The 20,112-nt window shown below is 43.2% G+C and overlaps 2 protein-coding genes across 7 annotated transcripts in view; one reads left to right on the top strand and one right to left on the bottom strand.

The window, feature by feature from the left end:
* The window catches only part of si:ch211-203d1.3 (protein phosphatase Slingshot homolog 3), a 56,010-nt gene extending 48,854 nt beyond the window's left edge, over positions 1-7,156 (top strand). For 5 of the 6 annotated variants that reach the window (XM_035425187.1, XM_035425183.1, XM_035425184.1 and 2 more), the window contains 7 exons: positions 376-422; positions 1,022-1,168; positions 3,802-4,002; positions 4,154-4,313; positions 4,467-4,571; positions 5,148-5,276; positions 5,469-7,156. In XM_035425187.1, coding sequence (XP_035281078.1) covers positions 376-422; positions 1,022-1,168; positions 3,802-4,002; positions 4,154-4,313; positions 4,467-4,571; positions 5,148-5,276; positions 5,469-5,726 — 1,047 coding nt within the window. In that variant the 3' untranslated portion in view covers positions 5,727-7,156. The remainder of the gene's footprint in view (positions 1-375; positions 423-1,021; positions 1,169-3,801; positions 4,003-4,153; positions 4,314-4,466; positions 4,572-5,147; positions 5,277-5,468) is intronic. The other variant, XM_035425186.1, reaches the window with a different exon arrangement.
* A 2,927-nt stretch (positions 7,157-10,083) lies between these two features.
* LOC118232390 (V-type proton ATPase 116 kDa subunit a3-like) overlaps positions 10,084-20,112 on the bottom strand; it is a 70,108-nt gene continuing 60,079 nt past the window's right edge. Inside the window, exons 11-23 of the mRNA XM_035427341.1 lie at positions 18,528-18,621; positions 17,811-18,023; positions 17,050-17,200; positions 16,797-16,936; positions 13,480-13,637; positions 13,305-13,395; positions 13,000-13,118; positions 12,443-12,656; positions 12,127-12,237; positions 11,750-11,839; positions 11,454-11,574; positions 10,915-11,086; positions 10,084-10,464 (exon numbers count right to left, since the gene is read on the bottom strand). Coding sequence (XP_035283232.1) covers positions 10,371-10,464; positions 10,915-11,086; positions 11,454-11,574; positions 11,750-11,839; positions 12,127-12,237; positions 12,443-12,656; positions 13,000-13,118; positions 13,305-13,395; positions 13,480-13,637; positions 16,797-16,936; positions 17,050-17,200; positions 17,811-18,023; positions 18,528-18,621 — 1,768 coding nt within the window. The 3' untranslated portion in view covers positions 10,084-10,370. The remainder of the gene's footprint in view (positions 10,465-10,914; positions 11,087-11,453; positions 11,575-11,749; positions 11,840-12,126; positions 12,238-12,442; positions 12,657-12,999; positions 13,119-13,304; positions 13,396-13,479; positions 13,638-16,796; positions 16,937-17,049; positions 17,201-17,810; positions 18,024-18,527; positions 18,622-20,112) is intronic.

Raw genomic sequence — 20,112 nt, 5'->3', positions numbered from 1 at the left:
AATTAGGGCGAATGTGTGAACAGCATCTCTGGCAGAGTTCCTTTCTCTGGTTTCAACACTTAAGATGGTAGTATATGCAGTGAAGTTTCTGCTGTGTGTTTGTGCAAGTGCAGCAGACTGGCTTACCCCAGAAGTGGTCATAATGTTATATACATCTATGTCATTAAAACACTGTAAATATGAGAGCTCATCCTTCAGGCCATTTGAGTATCTATTGTTCTGTTTTTAAACAGTCCTAATGACAATACATTAAAGTAACTTACCTTGTGGCTGTTTTGATTCAATTTTAGACTGGGTTCAGTTTTTATTCAAAATCAGAATGAAATCAGTTTTGATTTGGATTCAGATTAGGTTGAGACTGCCTGTCGTTTCCAGGGCTCTGAATGGAACGCTGCCAATTTTGAAGAGCTGCAGAAAAACAAGTAATACTTTCCATTCAAGCTTTTTGATGGGTGTGAGGGTTGGTGTGTGCATGTATGCTTGCATGTGTATGTGTCTTACAGACAGAGATTGTGTGTGTGTGTGTGTATGTGTGTGAGTGTGGGGTGTGTACAGGCATGCTTGTGTGTGTGTTAGACAAGGATAATGGCCTCATTCAGGAAACATGCATATAATCAAATTTGAACATAAACTATGTTTAAGAACGTTTCTACGAACAATTCAGCATTCATAATTTTTTGTATTATCGGTATTCGTTCATGGGTGTTTCCTTATGCTAATCACATGAACAAGATTTTGCATAAAATATACAAACAGTCATCTCATACACCTGGGATATGCACATAAACAAAGGTCTGCACATGTCATGAATCCCATATTGGTTTTTCATAGGAACATTTTTAAGAACAAAAATAAGAATAGTTTTTGAAAAACTTAGTGAATGAGGCCCATTGTGCGTGTGTTTGTGTGTGTGTGTGTGTGTGTGTGTGTGTGTAAGTAATAACATGTTAGTAATAACATGCTGGTTGATAACAGTACGTGTATAACATACATTAATAACATGCTCTTGTTGTGTGGGCAGTGTGGGATACATTTTGAACATTACCATGGAGATAGACAACTTCTTCCCCGATTCCTTCACTTACATGAACATCCGCGTGTATGATGTGGAGTCCACCGACCTGCTGTCTCACTGGAACACCACCTACAACTTCATCAACACAGCCAGGTACAGCTCCACCCCTCACTTCCCACTCAGGTCCCTTGTCCCCCCCTTAAACTGTGACTGTCAAAAATGGTCACGGATGGCCTTCCCTCTTTTACCTGTCCGGCTCCTGTCTTACCTTTAATTAGGCCCACAATCTCGGTGGAAAAACTGCACAAGTCAACAGGGAAGTGGGAGGAAACCCATCTAAAATGCACTGTCGGAATTGTCTTTGGCTTTGTTTTCTGTATTAGGCGGTCAGTTTGTGTAGTCTGTACACAAACAGTAACCAACTGGATTGCAACATCTGTGGATGTGTGGATACTACAGATCTTAAGAAAATATAAATAAATAAATAAATAAGTTGTTGACCTGCAGCTTTCTATTCTACAAGTCATCGACTGACCGACCAATTGACTTGACTCACTCTGGGGGCTGTTAGTTGTTCATTCCAACTGTTTTGTTGTATCATGGGTTTTTCTTTTCTTGTGAAAAGTGTGGTCTTCCTTTGGCATGAATTTACACTGTATTGTTGTTTTTTGATTGTGGTAAGGTGAACCAACAGCTTCTTGTTAACTACGTGATTGAGTCTACCGTAAATGTGTTGTTAATTTAGGATTAAGCTATTATGGTATTTTCTGTTTAGTATGATGCACTTTTTGATTCTCAAATGAATTTTATTTATTGTTAAAGAGTAATTGCACTCACTCTTTCAGCCTGGCTGAGCCTACTACACAATTCTGAAAAATGCGTCCTGGGGTGGGTGGAGTTGGTGTGTCTTTTAAGATAAAGATAAAGATAAGATAAAATAAGATAAGATAAGATTAGACTTATGTTTGATCTGAGTTTCATGAGCCAGGTACCACTACGCTGTACAAATAATTTGCATATAGAATACTTCATGTAAATGAGATGGACACACCAACTCCACCCACCCCAGGACGCAGGACTATCAAACTAGTCATTTCAGGTCAAATATGAACCATGATTCAAGAATTACATGGCCTCTTTCTCACCTCAAATGTTTTCAGAAACATTTTTGTGGACCATTTAGGTGGAATATGAGGGAGTTTATGAACAGGCCGCCATATTTCTCCGATTTGAGAAGCCGAAACCAGTCTAGTCAATCAGGTGCCAGCAGTGTTCCATCTTATTAAAACGTAAACGGAAGAATTTCAGGGCGACAACAATTTTCTGACTGGCTATCTTGATTGACCTCTACAGAACATAGTAATATCTCCAAAGAAGTACTCAAATATTGTGATTGGGGCGGGGCCAGAGTGGAATGCAGAAAACATTTTTCTAACATTAGAAGGCAGCAGCCAGATGTTTTTATTCATTAATTTATTCTTTTACATTTTCTCAATGAAATTACATAATTTCAGAAATGTATTTTTTTTTTTAAATGACATAGATTAAAATTTTTATAAAGTAGATTTTCAAGCATGTTTACAGCTAAAAAAAAAAAAATCTAGGGTGTAATTACCCTTCAAACTATCGTTCGGAACAATTGAATAAGCGCCTGGAAATTACATGTCAACCCAGAAATCGGTAATTCGTGGAACGTAGTTTTTGTTTTTTGTTCTTCTTTAACACAAAAATCCTGGACTGAATTGATCTGGGGTGATTTTTTGTGATATTCTGTTTCATGCTTGCTTTATGTGAATGTCTTGTTTTATAGTATAAACATTTCCTTGAATTTATTTATTACTGCATTATTCTCCTACTTGGTTAATTTAAGGGTTCATGAGAAAGATATTTGGAGTCATTTTCATGGCCCATTTATTTTAATACATTGATCCTGTGTATGGCATGACTGATGCAAATGCCATCCTATACTTAATGTAATGTAATGTAATGTAATGTAATGTAATGTAATGTATACTTAAAACCAGACTACTAAAAAATATTCCATTGTCAGGCTTAGCCCTGACTGGCACCCTAAGCAAAGACAAAAAAAGTCAAACTGTTTCAAAATGCTTCCATGGCCATGCCTTGTTTAGGGTAACAGGCCTGCCAAAATCCTGCACTGAGCATTACAACTTTATCTGTGCCGATGTATATGTTTGACATCTTTAGCATCTGTCTGAGAGCCTGTGCTGACGTGTGGATATTTTGATATATTTAGCTAGGCTGAACCAGGGCATTTCCTGGACAGTTCTTCTTTTTGGGCCCAAAAATATCCATCCAGGTTGGATTTCTAATTTCCTTAAAATGTGTGGTTAGGTTTTGCTCATTCCACAGATCGTATATAAACAGATAGCCAAGTATTCTGTTCATAATGCCCGCCCGTCCCTTTTTTTAAATCCAGTGTCAACAACCTACCTTAGCATTTGCCTGAGAATCTTTATCATTTCTCTGAGAGCCTTGCTTGTGTCTAATATCTTTAGCTACTCCCTGTGAGACTGTGCTGGTGTTTCATATCTTTAGAATCTCATCAAGAGTGTGTGCTGGTGTTTGATATCTTCAGCATCGCTCTGCGAGCATGTGCTTGTGTTTGACATCTATTGCATCTCCCTGCGAGCCTGTGCTTGTGTTTGATATCTTTTGCATCTCCCTGTGAGTCTGTGCTGGTGTTTGATATCTTTAGCGTCTCCCTGAGTCTGTAATGGTATATCTTAGCCTATCTGAGTGTTCTTGGTATGGTGTTTTTTTAGGCAGAGTGGACAAGCTGTGTTGGTGCACTGTAAGATGGGTGTTAGCCGTTCAGCCTCTACCGTGGTGGCCTATGCCATGAAGCAGCAACAGTGGCCGCTGGACTACGCCCTGGCCTACGTCATGGAGAGACGTCATGTGATAAAGCCCAACGAAGGCTTCCTGAAGCAACTACACATTTACAGTGGGATTCTGCAGGCCAGGTGTGTGTGTGTGTGTGTGTGTGTGTGTGTGTGTGTGTGTGCGTGTGCGTGTGCGTGTGCGTGTGCGTGTGCGTGTGCGTGTGCGTGTGCGTGTGCGTGTGCGTGTGCGTGTGCGTGTCCTCATGTATGTATCGGCTTCTTCTTTTCTTAGTCAGCAGCGCCACAGCGCCCTCTGGAAGAGGAGGAAGTCACGGGAGCTGAGGAAACAGTCCCTGCAGAACCACAAGGAGGAAGGAGAAAGTGAGGAAGAAGAGGTGGAGGAGGAGAGCCCAGAAGAACAGGAAGAGGAAGAGGAGGAGGAAGAAAAGGAGGTATGGATCTGTTAGCACCATCATGTGACTTGGGTAAATAATCCAGTGTTACAGTAATAAACTGCCATTACTGCTCCAGCAGCTAAACTACACTGCTACTCTTCTCTCTCCCTCTTTCCCCTTCTCTCCCCCTCTTTCTCTCTCTCTGCATAGGTGTTCCCAGAGCCAGCTCCTCCCTCTGTCTCCCAGCAGAGTCACCCCCTGACCCCTTTCCCCCGTCAGGACACCCCACTTATGCACCTCCAGGACAGTGACACGGTAGCAGTTCTCTCTACACCTCCACCCCACATTAATCTCACTCTCTCCATCTGCTTGGCAGTACCGGGCCTGCATGTGCAGTGTGGGTCTTGTGATTGGCTGTACAGTCTGCGTGTGCTGTGTGAGTCCTGTGATTGGCTGTAGGGTCTACATGCGCTGTTTTGGTCTTGTGATTAGCTGTAGAGTCTGCATGTGCTGTGTGGGCCCTGTGATTGGCTGTACAGGGTCTGCATGTGCTGCGTGGGTCTTGTGATTGACTGTATAGGGTCTGCATGTGCTGTGTGAATTCTGTGATTGGCTGTACAGTCTGCTTGGCTGTAGGTCCTGTGATTGGCTGTAGTCTGCATGTACTGTGTAGGTCCTGTGGTTGGCTGTATTGTAACTTATACTTAACAAGCAACACAAAAGGACATCTGCAGTGACTATTGCAGCAAGTCACATAAATGTGACAAAGTCTTTGAGAAGAACACTTTAACTCTTTGCCTTCTTTTTCTCCATCTCTCCCTTCTCGCTGCATCTCTTTCACTCTCTCTCCCTCTCCGGATGGGCCCCTTTCTCTTCCTCCCTCTCTATCAGGTGTTAAAGAGTCCGAGCCGGAGCAGGAGGATGAACCTGTTCTCCCTCATGCAGTCCATCTGTGAGCAGGATGAGGAGGAAAGCAGAGGGTGCGAGAAAGAGCAGGTGAGGAACGACAGAAGAGAGCAGGTGAGGAACGACAGAAGAGAAGAACAGAACAGATAGAGTGTCGTATCTGCTGGAAGGCTCATCCTAGTTCTAGGAGGGGCCTCACAGTCTGGTATCTGTTCCATGTGACTGGCCTTCTATTGAAAAGGCAATCATTTTTTGGAGATGGAGAAATTTTGTGGTGCTCATGCTGTTTTCCCACTTCCACCCAAGCTCCAGTTGGCTGCCACTCAGCGGAGGTCACCAGGGCAACGGAGGCAGGTCCAGAGCCAAGGCCGGAAGGGCCTCGTTCATCAGAGGGCCCACGTGGACGTGTCCCCTGAGCCACGTAGCCAGTTGCCATCCAGGGGTGGGCCCGGGGGGCAGAACAGGGTGGGGCTTTCCCTGCTTAGTAGTGGTGAGGAAGCAGGGGAGAAGAGAGGAGAGGGAGGTAGCGATGGGGAGAGGACTGAGGAGGGGAAGAGTGGGTGAGGTGAGGGGATGAAAAGAGATGATGAGAGAAATAGAGGGAGAGGGAAAACGTTCTGGTCCATGCACTGCACAGCAAACTGCTTAAACCAGTTATCTTCAGGCAATAAGGGAAGTAGTACGTTGTAGGGGCTGTTTAAACACAAACAGTGTGTTGACATGTTATACATAACCATGAAAGAATTGCTAATTAGTCCGGCGACCAGGGGCATTAGAATGTCCAAAACACCTCCAAACACTCCTCCAGCATCCAGCCACTCCTGTAATATTTACAGCAGCACTTGTGTTTATAAAACACAGTATTTTTTACTGCACAATGCTTGTGTGTCTCTGAGAGAAACAGACCCTCGGCACCCTGCCCCAGTGCTAGCCTGCTGTGTATCGCTGGAGTACCTTAGCCCTTACAGTATTACATTGGATCATAGTGTTTTATTGGGAACCCTATCAGCCCCCCCCTCATGCCTGCCTGATGACAGCAAATACAGTCTTGCTATTCTGTGTCATATGACTGCGTAAAATCGTGCGACCTTTGTCTCTTTCCCTGGAAACATTGACATACTGTAGATGTGGTTTACTGTTTATATTATTACCATTAGAGAACACAAGGGCGCTGTTTTTGCATAGTCGAGACACAATTAATAAATGTATTTTTGTTTCAAGTATTATTTGAACACTCTTATGCATCTTTTTTCCCTCTCCCCCTTTCTCTCTGTCTCACTCCTCTTTACAAAGATCTATGCAATAATACTATTTTAAGCTGTCTTTATTGTAAGAATGTGAAACTACGCTGGAAATGATTACTTATCAAGGCCTTGTTTTTTTGTTTTCACTTCACCCGAAGCGTCCCGCCATCTTGAGCACACGCTGGCGAGTACATCTCGATAACGTGCCACTGATGGAGAGATTGCTTGCCACAGTATATTGAATCCAATGCTCCTCATGGATGTCGTGTGGAATGCAACTGATAACTGCAGCTGTAGTATTTTTAATCTGGCCACAGCAATGTTTTTTTTAAAATACAATAATGGGATCGAAACTTGTTGAAAGCTTTGAAGCACGTTTTTCCACGGTTATGTCACTGTACTGTGCTAGTGCCTTGGATCCGGATCAATGGGTTGGTGCTACAAAATGTCTCAGCCTTGTTTATAGTAACTGTATGGATATTACCATATGTGATGGTGGCTTTTCAGGATTTACCACTCCCCCCCCCACTGTGCCTTACAGCATTGTATTTTCTTTCCCTGTGCCAGGATGTTTGCATGTGCATTTTGTCATGTCTGTGTTTTCCAGAAAGCATTTAGCTGTGTACCTGCACACATTTGTTTCTCTCTGTGCTTTGCCAGTGCATGAACCAGGTGTGTGTGCATTAAACCACATGATCTGTAACCAATGGTAAGAGTTTATTAAAGTCTCTCTCAAACAAAAAACCAAAAGTTGGATTCTGTCCCTCTGTACCACACAAAGCAGGACTTTAAACCTCAGCTTTAAATGACTGGACCACAGAGCTGCAGAATAACTGTGGTGTATTTGTGTTTAAAAACAAATTACCAGTTTGGGGTCATTATGAGTTGAAGGGGGCCGTTTGCTTGGTCACTCTCTTTTTATTGGTTAAAAATGTAAATGGTAGTTTGCTGCTAAGGTCAGGGCGAGTTCAGTCTGAATGAGGCAGCCAAAAGAGAAAGAGACGTGTGCACGGAGAAGAGAAAATAAAGTGAGTTGCTTTAAAAAGTTAATCGGTATCGGAGTCATTGATTTAAAAGAACCCTGCATCTCAGGATGTAACAATAACCTTACAGGAAATAATAAAAATATGTTAAAATATAGTACATTGTGATATTGCAAGACTTCACAATATTTTGACAAGCATACATTGCTACATTCAAATACTGTTATATATTTATATTCTTCTCCCACAAAGTATAATTACCAAGAAGCTCATATATTTGCAATATATTATACTATGTTAAATTTCTGCAAAAGGCTACTCCTAAGCTGTGAGAGCAGGACCATCGGGTCCAGTGGCAGTGTAGTTCTGTGGTCTAGATTCTAGGGGTTTAAATGTGAGGTGTAATGTCCTGGTAGGTTGGTTGTAGTTGCCCCATTGTGTCTGGGATTTGCAGTTTGAATCTTGCCCTGAGCCAAGCTATTCTGTATTTCACCATGCTGTATCAAAGTTCCATTGCCCTGGTTCTGGGAAGGTGTTGTGGTCCTATCTATACATGGCTGTTTACATGTGTATAAATAAATTGATATATTGAAACAGTATGTGGCCTCCACAACTGTTAAACTACACAGAAAAACCAGCTGCAAATAAGGCTTCTGTGATTTTAGAATATTTTTTAAATTATGCTGTGATAATGGGACTGAAAGAAGTGTTCACAGAAAACCAATTTAAAAACACTGCATGGCCAAAAGAATGTGGACACCCCTTCTAATTAATGGGATCGGCAACTTCAGCCACACTCATTGCTAACAGGTACATAAAATCAAATATGCAGCCATGCAGTCTCCACAGACAAACACTGGTAGTAGAATGGGTCGTACTGAGGAGCTCAGTGACTTTCAATGTGCCACTGTCATAGGATGCCATATATCCAAGTTTGTCAAATTTCTGCCCTGCTCGAGCTGACCCAGTCAACTGTAAGTGATGTTATTTTGAAGTGGAAACGTCCAGGACCAACAGCAGCTCAGCTGCGAAGCGGTAGGCCACACAAGCTAACAGAATAGGACTGCCGATTGCTGAAGTGCGTAGCATGTAAAAATCGTCTTGTCCTCAGTTGCAACATTTGCTACTGAGTTCTAGACTGCCTCTGGAAGTAACGTCAGTACAAGAACTGTTCATTGAGAGCTTCATGAAATTGGTTTCCATGGCTAAGCAAATGTACACAAGCCTAAGATCACCATGCGTAATGCCAAGCATTGGCTGGAATGGTGTAAAGCACACCGCAATTGGGCTTTGGAGCAGTGTAAACGCGTTCTCTGGGGTGATGAATCACGCTTCACGACTGACGGACGAATCTGGGTTTGGCAAATGCCAGGATATAGCTATCTGCCCAAATGCATAATGCCAACTGTCAGGTTTGGTGGATGAAGAATAATGGTCTGGGGATGTTTTTCATGGTTTGGGCTAGGCCCCTTAGTTCCAGTGAAGAGTAAGCTTAATGCTACAGCATACAATGACATTCTAGAGAATTGTGTGCTTCCAACTTTGTGGCAAAAGTTTGGGGAAGGCACTTTCCTGTTTCAGCAATGCCCCCACGTGCACAAAAGCGAAGTCCATAAAGAAATGATTTGCCAAGGTTGGTGCGGAAAAACTTGACTGGCCTGCACAGAGCCCTGACCTCAACCACATCAAACACCTTTGGGATGAATTGGAACGCCGACTGCGAGCCAGCCCTCATCACCCAACGTCAGTGCCCGACCTTCCTAATGCTCTTGTGGCTGAATGGAAGCGAATCTGTGCAGCCATGTTCCAGAATCTAGTGGAAAGCCTTCTCAGAAGAGTGGAGTAGCAGCAAAGGGGAACCAACTCCATATTAATGCCTATGAATGACCATGGTTTTGGAATGAGATTTTCAAGAAGCACATATGGGTGTGATGTTCGGGTGTCCACATACTTTTGGTCATACAGTGTATCAAGTCAATTCAATATACAAAAATTAAACCCAAAACAAAACCCTATTCCTTATTCAACCCTAACACTGACCTTATTCTACCATAGCCATGTGAATAGACACCGCAGTCTAGACACACAGTCAGGTCTCAGGCTCTTTAGTAGCCTACTATCACATCCAAAACCAAAACGTTGTCTACATTTCACTCTTGCAGAGAGAAAGAGGGAGTGGTGCTTGTGTGTGAGTGGGGGGGGGGGGGATATTCAAGGCATATTAATGCAATATTAAAAATGTGTCAGCCTCAAAAGATTCTGTTTCTGTTCACTGGCACATTTCTTGAAATAACAATCCCACAAGTTTGTCACTGACAGTCTGTTCCCTCCAATCAATCAAGTGAACAGAGCTTCATGTTCAAACCAAGAACGATTATTTATGGGCTCAAAAAAAAACACCCTGTGCTCAGGGGAAGACAACCAGTGACCACTCCGACAGCAGAGAAGCTCCATCGACTCTATCAGGGTAGACCTTGGTGGTGTGCTGACTCGACTATACTGATGGTTAAAAAAAGGAACCAAACAGGTCTAAGGGTTTGCATAATTCATTCTCCTGATATTCTTATGTCCTGTCACTAAGGATCAGCATGCATTTAAGCAATGAGCTGCAATGCTACTCCAGTCCTCTCACGAAGGGCTGACTCACCAGAGAAACCCGAATACATGCACACAAAAAAGACAATGAACGCTCTCTGACACACTTTCAAATGTTTAATGCAAATTCAACAAATAAAAAAAAGGGAACATGGCGTTATATTGAAAGAAACGTGGGTTGAAAAATCTTCCAGTGTTTTTGTGATTTGCACCAGTGAATCATATCTTAAATGATGTGTAAAAAAAAAAATAATAGCCTCAAATAATATCAAAATTTAATCTGTGACAAGAACAAACAATCAGTCTTAAGTATGTCATCAGGACCACATGATCATAAGTACAAAGAAAATAATCTAGTAATTTGAACTTTTAATTGGCAACCATTATTAATTGGCTAAGGAAGCGTTTATTATCACAGAGAAGGAGAAGGGGTTGAGTTTGTAGCCCGTTCCGCTGTAGAATTTGTTTTGAAATTCCACCCTGGAAAAGAGAAAAACATTAAATGTTATGTAGCAATCACAAGGAAACAGACACCAATAACACTACAAGCAGAACTCCAACACCACAATACCTTAAAAGACTGAACCATGAACATTAAATCAGGGAAGAGCAGGCAGGTCTCAAACATTTGCCAGGACATCCCTGTAGAATCACTGTATAACCTTTGACCTGGGTTACTAGGTACGAAGTCCGATCTGAACACAACCTCCAGATGTGAAACACAGCACCCCAAATATACCCTCAATCACAATTATTTACCTCTATCAGCCTCTAAGAGAGACATGTTCACATGCCTGACCAATCAGGCAGGCTAACATCAATGACCAAACAGCCTGCAACACTGAGATGATGGTCAGCTGTGGTGACATAACGGACAAAATCAGCTGTCTCAAATCTCCATAACCATGGCAACTAGACAGCGTCTCTCACCAGTGCAGACGAAGCGCGTGCAGGAAAGCGGAGAGGCCCTCCATCACCAGCAGGATGCCGACAGTGAGCAGCGCAAAGAAGGAGAACACCACCGCCAGCACCACTGAGCCCACGTAGCCTTGCTGTTGAAATGGGATCCTCATTACCATCACCCACAGCACCTCCGATAGCTCTGCAGCAAACACATTACACACACATTACACCATCACCCACAGCACCTCCGACGGCTCTGCAGCAAACACATTACACACACAATGCACCATCACCCACAACACTTCTGACAGCTCTGCAGCACACATATTACACACACGTTAAACACACATTACACACACTTTACACAATCACCCACAGCACCTTCGATAGCTCTGCAGCAAACGCATTATGCACTCATTACACCATCACCCAAAGTAGCACCAACAGCTCATCAGCACACACATCACACACGTTAGACACACATTTTACACCATCACCCACAACACCTCTGACAGCTCAGCAGCACATAAATTACATACTGCACACATACATACACACACACTCACGTGAGTGTGCCAGGCTGAGGGCCCACAGTCGTAGGTAGGAGGCGGTGTTGGAGATGCAGCCCAGGCAGTACTCTATGGTGTGGATGGCCTGGTGCATAAACACCTCAGACATATTAAACTCCTGGAGAGAGAGACAAAGAAAGGGAGGAAGAAATGAAGTAAAGAAAAGAAAAAGATGTATTGAGGGAGAAAGAGAGATGAGGAAATATAAGGCAGAAAAGGCTGAAAGTGTAAACCCATTTTAAGCCTTTTCAGTGACAGCCCCAAAAACAGTCTTTTTCTCTGTCCTTCCTCACCTTCTCTGGTTCACCTTGCCTTCCCTCCTCTACATCTCCAGGCAGGGCATTGATGGAGCCACTTTCCGACAGCAGAGAGCGCCGTTCACCCTAAGAGGGAAACACAGCAACACACCACATCCTTAGGATCAATTTCTCTCACTTGCTCTCATTTGGCAAGCAGAAGATTTCTATCAGCTTGCTCACATTTGGCAAGCTGAAGATTCTCCACAAGGGGGAGTTATTCTGACTCAAGCAGCCAAAATTCAGGGGTGCTATGTAAGAGTGGTGTTTCGCTGACACTGTGTCCTCGTTATTTGATCCACACTTAAAAACACGCTCAGACACTCACAAATTTTTAAAAATGCACTCAGTCACTCCCTAACTCAGTAACTCACTGTGTGGCGGGGTTTGTTTCGGTGCCTGATAAGAAGGTGTACTGGCTTCCCCAGGAGTAGGACAGGAACCGAGCACACAGCAAGTATGACCAGCCCCATCTGTACCGTAAACTATATACACAGACAACACAGTGCGAATATAACCAGCACCATCTGGATTGTAAAATACAAACAGTGAACATGAACAGCACCATGTGTACTATAAACTACACACACATACTGAATATGACCAGTACAATCTGTACTATATACTACACACACACAGCGAATACGATCAGCACCACCTACACAATACACTGTACACACACACACAAACCTGTCCAGAGTAGAGCAGGGGGTTCTCTGCGTTCTGTGTGAACAGGAACATGTCGATAAAGTGAATGAGGAGGCTAGGGGCATTCCTGGACTCTAGTGGCCCGAAGACAATCCATTTATATATGATCATAAAGACCAGATAACCAAAGAGGCACAGCATAAAAACAAGCTCTGGAATCAACACCAGGAACACACTGCTGATCTCCCCAAAGTGCCTGCAGAAAGAGCAAGAGTGACAGCGAGAGAGTGGGAAGGAGAGAAAAAGAGAGAAATTGAGCGAGTGAGAGAGAAATCAAGGGGGAAAAAATTAAGCAAACCAGACAAAAATTACCTGAGGGAACGTAGAAGTGCAGTGTCACAACATCACTACAACCCTATAACTGAAAACATACTGAAGCTACAGGCACAGCAAGCCACTAAGGCAAAAACTTGTCCCATGTTTATCTTTATGTTTCACATTATTATTATTATATTTTTATGATACTGTTCATACCATTATTGTTACTGTCATAACTATTATTAATTTAACTGACAGACAGCCATAAGGAGCAGACTAACGTGTAGTTGAAGAAGGACAAGCAGACTCCAAATGTCATGTGTATGACACCAATGATCACAGACATCTTCATTTTATAGGAGTTGAGGAAGGTCAGATGGTTACTGGCTAATCTCCAGATCTGAGAAGAGAGGGAGGGAGGGAAAAGGAGGTAGAGAGAGAAGGAGAGAGGAATAGTGAGGGAGAGCATATTCTTAATAGTATTCTTTTTTTAAATTTTATTAGTGATGGCAAATGAGACAAAAGGGGGGGGGGGGAGGGACATGTTGACTAAGAAGAAGTGGAAGGGGATAGGCGTGGAAAGTACCGGGTCTATGCCAAAGGGGTATGGGCCCTGAAAGACGCCCTCCACACTAGGGTCCAGCTGAAGATACTGGTACTGCCTGAGGGTGTCATCACTGTGGGACAGAAATACAGCTATGTCCGAATGTATTCATAGCGAGTACGGAATGTGTAATGAATTAGTAGTGTTTATGATATACCTCCAGTTAAAGTGTTGGACCATGGGCTGCAGGTGCCAGCCGGAGGTGAAAGGACTTAGTCCACGGCTGAAGCATTCGTTGTACACGGCTCCAGTGTAGATGGAGAACAGACCCATTAGTAGAATCAGATATCTGCCCCCAAACATCATCCTCCAGATCTACCAGAGAAACAAGTTCAGATCACTCACCAATCAGAATCTACTAGGGGTGCACCGATCACAAATTTTTATGGTTGATTCTGGTTGCCAATTTTTAAAGTATTTTTTCTTTAAACAAAAGGTAACAAAGAAAATATAATGTTGTTTATTTTCTCAATAGGCCACCAATATATTCAGATACTTTCATTATTATTACTATAATTATTACAGTTGAGGACAAAAGTTAACATACACTTAGACTAAAAATGTAGACTTTTCTTAGGACCTTTCTCAAGAACAAATTTAAGAAAAAACTTAGGAAGATATTGGTGAATAAGGCCCATTGAAACTCCACACATTTCATGTTACCATACATTTCCTGCGTTAAGTCAATTAGGGTATCTACTTTATTTCCATAAGAGGTCATTTCAAAATAATAGCTAAGAGACAGATTTTTTTCAGCTTTTATGTACTATATCAGGTTTTCAGTGGGTCAAAAGTTTACATACACTTTGTTAGTATTTGGTGGCATTGCCTTTTAATTGCTTAACTTGCATCAAACGCTTGAGGTAGCCTTGCACAAGCTTCTCACAATACTTTTTGCCCATTCCTCCTGACAGAACTGGTGTAACTTAGTGAGGTTTGTGAGCCTGCTTGCTCAGACATGCTTTTTCAGTTCAGTGCACAAATTTTCTATGGGATTCAGGTCAGGGCTTTGTGACTGCCACTCCAATACTTTCACTTTGTTGTCTTTAAGCCATTTTGTTACAATTTTGGAGGTATGCTTAGGATCATTGTCCTGCTGGAAAACCCAGTTGCGACCAAGTTTTAACTTTCTAGCTGATGTCTTGAGGCGTTCAGTATTTCTAGATAATCCTTCTTCCTCATGATACAATCTATATTCTGAAGTGTACCAGTCCCTTTTCCAGCAAAACACCCTCACAACATGATGCTGCCACCTCCATGATGCACAGTTGGGATGGTGTTCTTTGGATTAAAAGCCTCACCATTTCCCCCTATACATAGCGCTGATCATTATGGCCAAACAGTTCACTTTTTGTTTCATCTGACCAGAGAACACTCCTCCAAAAGGCTAGGTCTTTGTCCTGGTGATCACCTCCAAACTTCATTCTGGCTTTTTTATGCCGGTCTTGGAGTAGGGGCTTCTTCCTTCCTTCCTTTCAGGCGATGCCGATGCAGAATTTTCTTAATGATGGATGTAGATACTTTGGTACCTGATGCCTCCAACTCCTTCACCAGTTCCTTTGTTGTTTGCCTTGGGGTTCAGTTGAACCTTTCGGACCAAAGTTCATTCAGCCCTGGGGGTTAATTTGTGCCTCCTTCCTGAACGATGCAGTGTCTGTGTGGGCCCAAGATTTTTATATTTGCATACAATTGTTTGTACAGATGCTCATGGTACCTTCAATTGTTTGGAAATTGCTCCCAAGGAGGAACCAGACTTCTGGAGGTCCACAATTTTTTTTCTGAGGTCTTGGCTGAGTTGCTTGGATTTTTCCATGGTATCAAGGCCAAAAAGGCAGTGGCTGTAAAGGCAGGCCCTTAAATACAGCCACAGGTGCCAATTAACTCCTAATTATGACAATTGGCCAATCAGAAGCTTCTAAAAAGTCATTACATCAATTTCTGGAATCTTCCAGACTGTTTAAAGAAACAGTCAACTTGGTGTATGTAAACTTTTGACCCACTGGAATTATGATATAGTGAATTAAAGCTGAAATAAATCTGCCTTTAATCGACTGTTTTAAAATGACCTCTGCCCAAATTGACTTGCCAAAAGAAATGTATGGTAGCGTGAAACGTGCAGAGTTGTGAAAAACTGAGTTTGAATATCTTTAGCCTAGGTGTATGAAAACCTTTGGCCACAATTGTATTAATAACAGCATTATTGTTATATTGTTGTCGCAGCCACACAGTGAAGGAGCTCTGATTCAATGTGGCTAGATCTTTTCTCAAGTGCTTCCAGTAGAATGCGTTTTGACGGCTTCACACCATGATCTGTGCCAGCGTTTATCTAAGGAGACCCTTCAGTGCAACGATGAACAGAATGACATCTGTTACACTCCCTGCGAAAGATTCAATTTCACTAGTAAGCTCCTCAAAAGATGAAAGTACAGTCAACATGTCTTACCTGTAATATGGATTGCTTTTATTTATTTATTTTTATTTAACTTTTATTTACCCAGGGGAGGTTCGCTGAGCACGGATGCTTTTTTGCAGCAACGCCCTGCTTCACACTCATACACATTCACACCTGGGAGCTGCCCAGTACAACCACAATCCTCTATTGTTGGCCACTGAGCAGCTCCACTGGAGCGAGAGAACATTTTTTTAGCCAATTAAATCAGGGGATGATTGGGTGGTAAGTTTTTGCGAGAGCCAGATCTGGGATTTTAGCCAGGACACCGGGGAACCCCCTACTTTTTGCGATAAGTGTCATGGGATCTTTAATAACCACAGTGAGTCAGGATCTCAGTTCGACGTCTCATCCAAAAGACGGCATCTCCTACAGCACAGTACCCCCGTCACTGCACTGGGGAATCGGGGTTTTATTTGACCAGAGGGAAGAATGCCCCCCTGCTGGCCCACCAACACCACTTCCAGCAGCAACTCAGTATTCCCTGGTGGTCTCCTATCCAAGTACTAACCAAGCCCACACTTGCTTAGCTTCAGCCAGTCGGCAGGAGCAGAGTGCGTGGTGCTATGGCTGCTAGCAATTTTTTGATAAGATAATGTTGAAAATCCAAATAGCCGATTATATTTATTTGAATCGAAATACACAGACGAAGAGTGAAATTAAATGTGCGCACAAAATAATGTTACTCACGGTTAATTTTGCTATTTTTATTTTTTAATTCTACAAATAAATTTCATATTCTTTTTCACTTCCCAAAATCTTATGCCAGCACTTGACAATAAAGTAGTTAAGTAAAGTAGTATCAGAACAGATAAGATTGATGTAAAATATTACAAAAATAAGAAATATATATCAGCAGTATTCCAATGCAGCATGTGCATGGACGCTGTTCACATCATAAAACCCATAATACAGATCGCCCAAAAACCGCCTGGTTCCGATCCACGTGCAATCGATCGGTGCACCCCTAGAATCTACCATGGAGAGATCAGGGTAGGTGTACAGGGTTAGGGGTTGGTCGTTACCTCGTTTGTGTTGTTCCTCAATTTAGGGTCCTTCTCCTCCAGGACCATCCACAGTGCCACCACAGTCATGAGAAGACCATGCCCCACGTCCCCAAACATGACAGCAAATAAGAAGGGGAAGGTGATTATAGTATACACCGCTGAGAGAGAGGAGAGAGAGAGAAAGGTGAGTTACCTGTGTTAGATACTCCACTCTGACCGTAAGGTGAGTTACCTTGGTTAGATACTCCACTCTAACCCTAAGGTGGGTTACCTGGGTTTACCTCTCTGTAGCTGGCCACGCCATAGGCATCCACAATGCTCTGGAATCCAGCAGTGAAGGAGTTAGTGGTGAAGAGTGTGGGGGGCGCAGTGGGGGAGGGGAGACGGTTGTAGAAGGACTCCACCCCACTACCACTCATCCTCTAGGAGAAGGAGAGAGAGACACACACATAAATAGACGGAGAGAGAGGTTTTTTACTATTAATGTCATGAGTTCTGTTATTATAATAATAACAATAATAATAATGTAATGTGCGGTCATGCAATGAGAGATAATTTCAGCAACAATTCAGGAGACTGAGTCTACCCAACTCAGAGTCAGTGTCTGTGCATTATTTTAAGCCCCCTCCCCCTCCCCCTCCCCCTCCCTCATCCCCTCTCCCCTCTCCCCTCTCCCCCGCCCCCTCCCTCATCCCCTCTCCCTCTCCCTCTCCTCTCCTCTCTCCCTCTCTCTCTCTCTCTCTCTCTCTCTCTCTCTCTCTCTCTCTCTCTCTCTCTCTCTCTCTCTCTCTCTCTCTCTCTCCCTCTCTCTCTCTCTCTCTCTCCCTCTCCCTCTCTCTCCCTCTCCCTCTCCCTCTCCCTCTCCCTCTCCCTCTCCCTCTCCCTCTCCCTCTCCCTCTCCCTCTCTCTCTCTCTCTCCCTCTCTCCCTCTCTCTCCCTCTCCCTCTCCCTCTCTCCCCCTTTCTCTCTCCCTCTCCCTCTCCCTCTCTCCCTCTCCCTCCCTCTCCCTCCCTCCCTCCCTCCCTCCCTCACCGATCCTTCTCTCAGAGCGCTCTGCAGCGCAGGTATCTGGCTGATGGGGCACCAGGCCTCCGCGATAAGGCACTTGTCCGTGACGGACGGGCTGCAGAGGTTCAGAACCATCTGGACCGCCTTGCTTTTCTGGACCCGGACCTTCCACTGGGGTAGGACAGCCACCGCACGGGCCAGCAACTGCTGCAGGTAATGCTCCGTCTGGGACAGCACCTGAATGAAGGCAGGTAAAAAAAAAAACCGTTGTATTTGTTTTTTAAATTTGGCATCTCTGATCCCACCCAAATTTGGAATGTCCAATTTACAAACCATGAGCATGCTTCTACATGGCCCCTGCTGTTGTCTTGGGAGAGTGAAGGCAATCCACAGTTCTCCACTGAAACGCAAGCCGCACACGCACCACAGCCGCAAGCCGCACACGCACAGAGCAGGGGCAGAGGAGACCCATTCATACTTGCGCACAGATAGCTAGCCATGGATGCACGAACAGTCAGAAGAAATTGCTTGAGCAATGAAATATACTATATCCCAACTGGCTGTATCCCTCACATATTTCTGAGCGACACAAAACCAATTATGTGCCACTCCTGTGGGGCTGCCGGCCACAGTCGGCAGTGGCAAAGGTTGGACTCCTTCTGAGACCATGGTGCTCACTCATGTGCTGTAATCTATGCTATGCTGCGGGCAGACACTGTTCTGGGGCCACTGGTCTCTCACCGTTTTAATGTCTTTGATCCTGCCCTCCAACCCCTGTAGAATCTCCATCCTCTCCGCAGGGCTCTCTGGGTATGCAAAGGTGTGAGTGTGGAAGCTGTGTATGTGAGTGTGTGTGCATGCATACATGTGAGTTTGCGTGTGTTTGATAAACAAAGAAAAAGAGAGAGAAAAACTCAACACCATGGCACAGATGTGATACACTTTCATGGCACATTAACCTTGAGATTATTAATCACGTGTGTTTATATTCCTAAATAATCATCAGCTCCCATCAGCTGCACATACTGTAGGACAGAAACAGGGTGCTACTGTCAGAGCTTGAAAACAAATATATTATATATAATATTATTTTTAGTGGGGCAGCAGTCATTCTCTGAGATGCACATGGCTATTGGCCATTGTATTAATCAATGTATTAATGTAGATAGTTTAATTGTATTAAACTATCTACATGAAGCCCACCCCCATCACCACCCAGACAATATCACACTGTGTTACCAATTAATAACTTGGCACGGTGAATACAACACCATGACAACATAACTACGTTTGAACTGTTTGAAATAAGGATGTGATAAGAAGAAATCCCGTCAGAAGAGACGCAACTTTCAAATTGCTCACGGCACCACAAGCAAATAATTTGATCACCTACAGGAATTTACATGATGTAAGGCCGCAACATAGGTCAATAAAATACAGGCTTTATAAACTGTTTAATCACATCCAACTTAATTGATTTGTATATAAACGGATGACAATGTCAGCTTTATCCATGTTAAGATAGGAAGTCATATTTTGCATTAACAAATCCACTGAGATAACACCCAGTAGCACTAACCTTTAGAACAAAATGATACCACTCACTTTTGTCATGACACAATCGGGCAACCGCGTGGCACTGGGGCCAGAATTTGTTTTAATAACATGCACTGACTGACCTACTCATTTTGAGTGAGAAAATCGAAGGCATAGACAAAGCATCACCAATAATTAATTAGGCTATGCAAATTACGACCATCATGATATAAATGAAATGTGTCTTACCCTCAAATGTCTTCTTCTTCAACTTTCACTTAGCAAAAGCAGTCACAATAGGCTATCCACGAATTCCAGCTTCCTGAATTAGCCATCAATAAACTAAAGCGCACTCAGGAATTGCTGTGCCGTTGTGGTGTGTGTAGGCCTACTAGTTGGCAAGCTACTAGCAGTTGCTGGCTGCAGCATTTCTGGTAGTAGCATTAGCAGCTAGCAGCAACTCAAAAAAACAAAACAAAACAAAACCAACTGATGGAGGGTTACATTACCTTCTGCAGAACTGCTGCCAAGTCAAACCTCTCTCTGTTAATTCAATTTACGCTTTGCAGACCCACTTGGATGATGCTGATCCATTGTGTCCAGCAAGAAAAAAAGTTTGCCTAATCTCGTCAAATCAAACTGTCTAGCAGTCTAGATGTAAAATCTCAGAAAATAAATACTGGCTACTACCACCATGATTTTGCACCACCACACAGGAAAACGTGATGCAAGCATTTATTAAATTGCATGGAATTAAAAAAAAACATTATTAATGGTTGCCTAAATTTTC

The sequence above is a fragment of the Anguilla anguilla genome, chromosome 7 (assembly GCF_013347855.1).
Source record: "Anguilla anguilla isolate fAngAng1 chromosome 7, fAngAng1.pri, whole genome shotgun sequence".
NCBI classification, from domain to species: Eukaryota; Metazoa; Chordata; class Actinopteri; order Anguilliformes; family Anguillidae; genus Anguilla; species Anguilla anguilla.
Note: the sequence above shows the minus strand (reverse complement) of the source record. Positions and strands in the feature narration are given on the sequence as shown.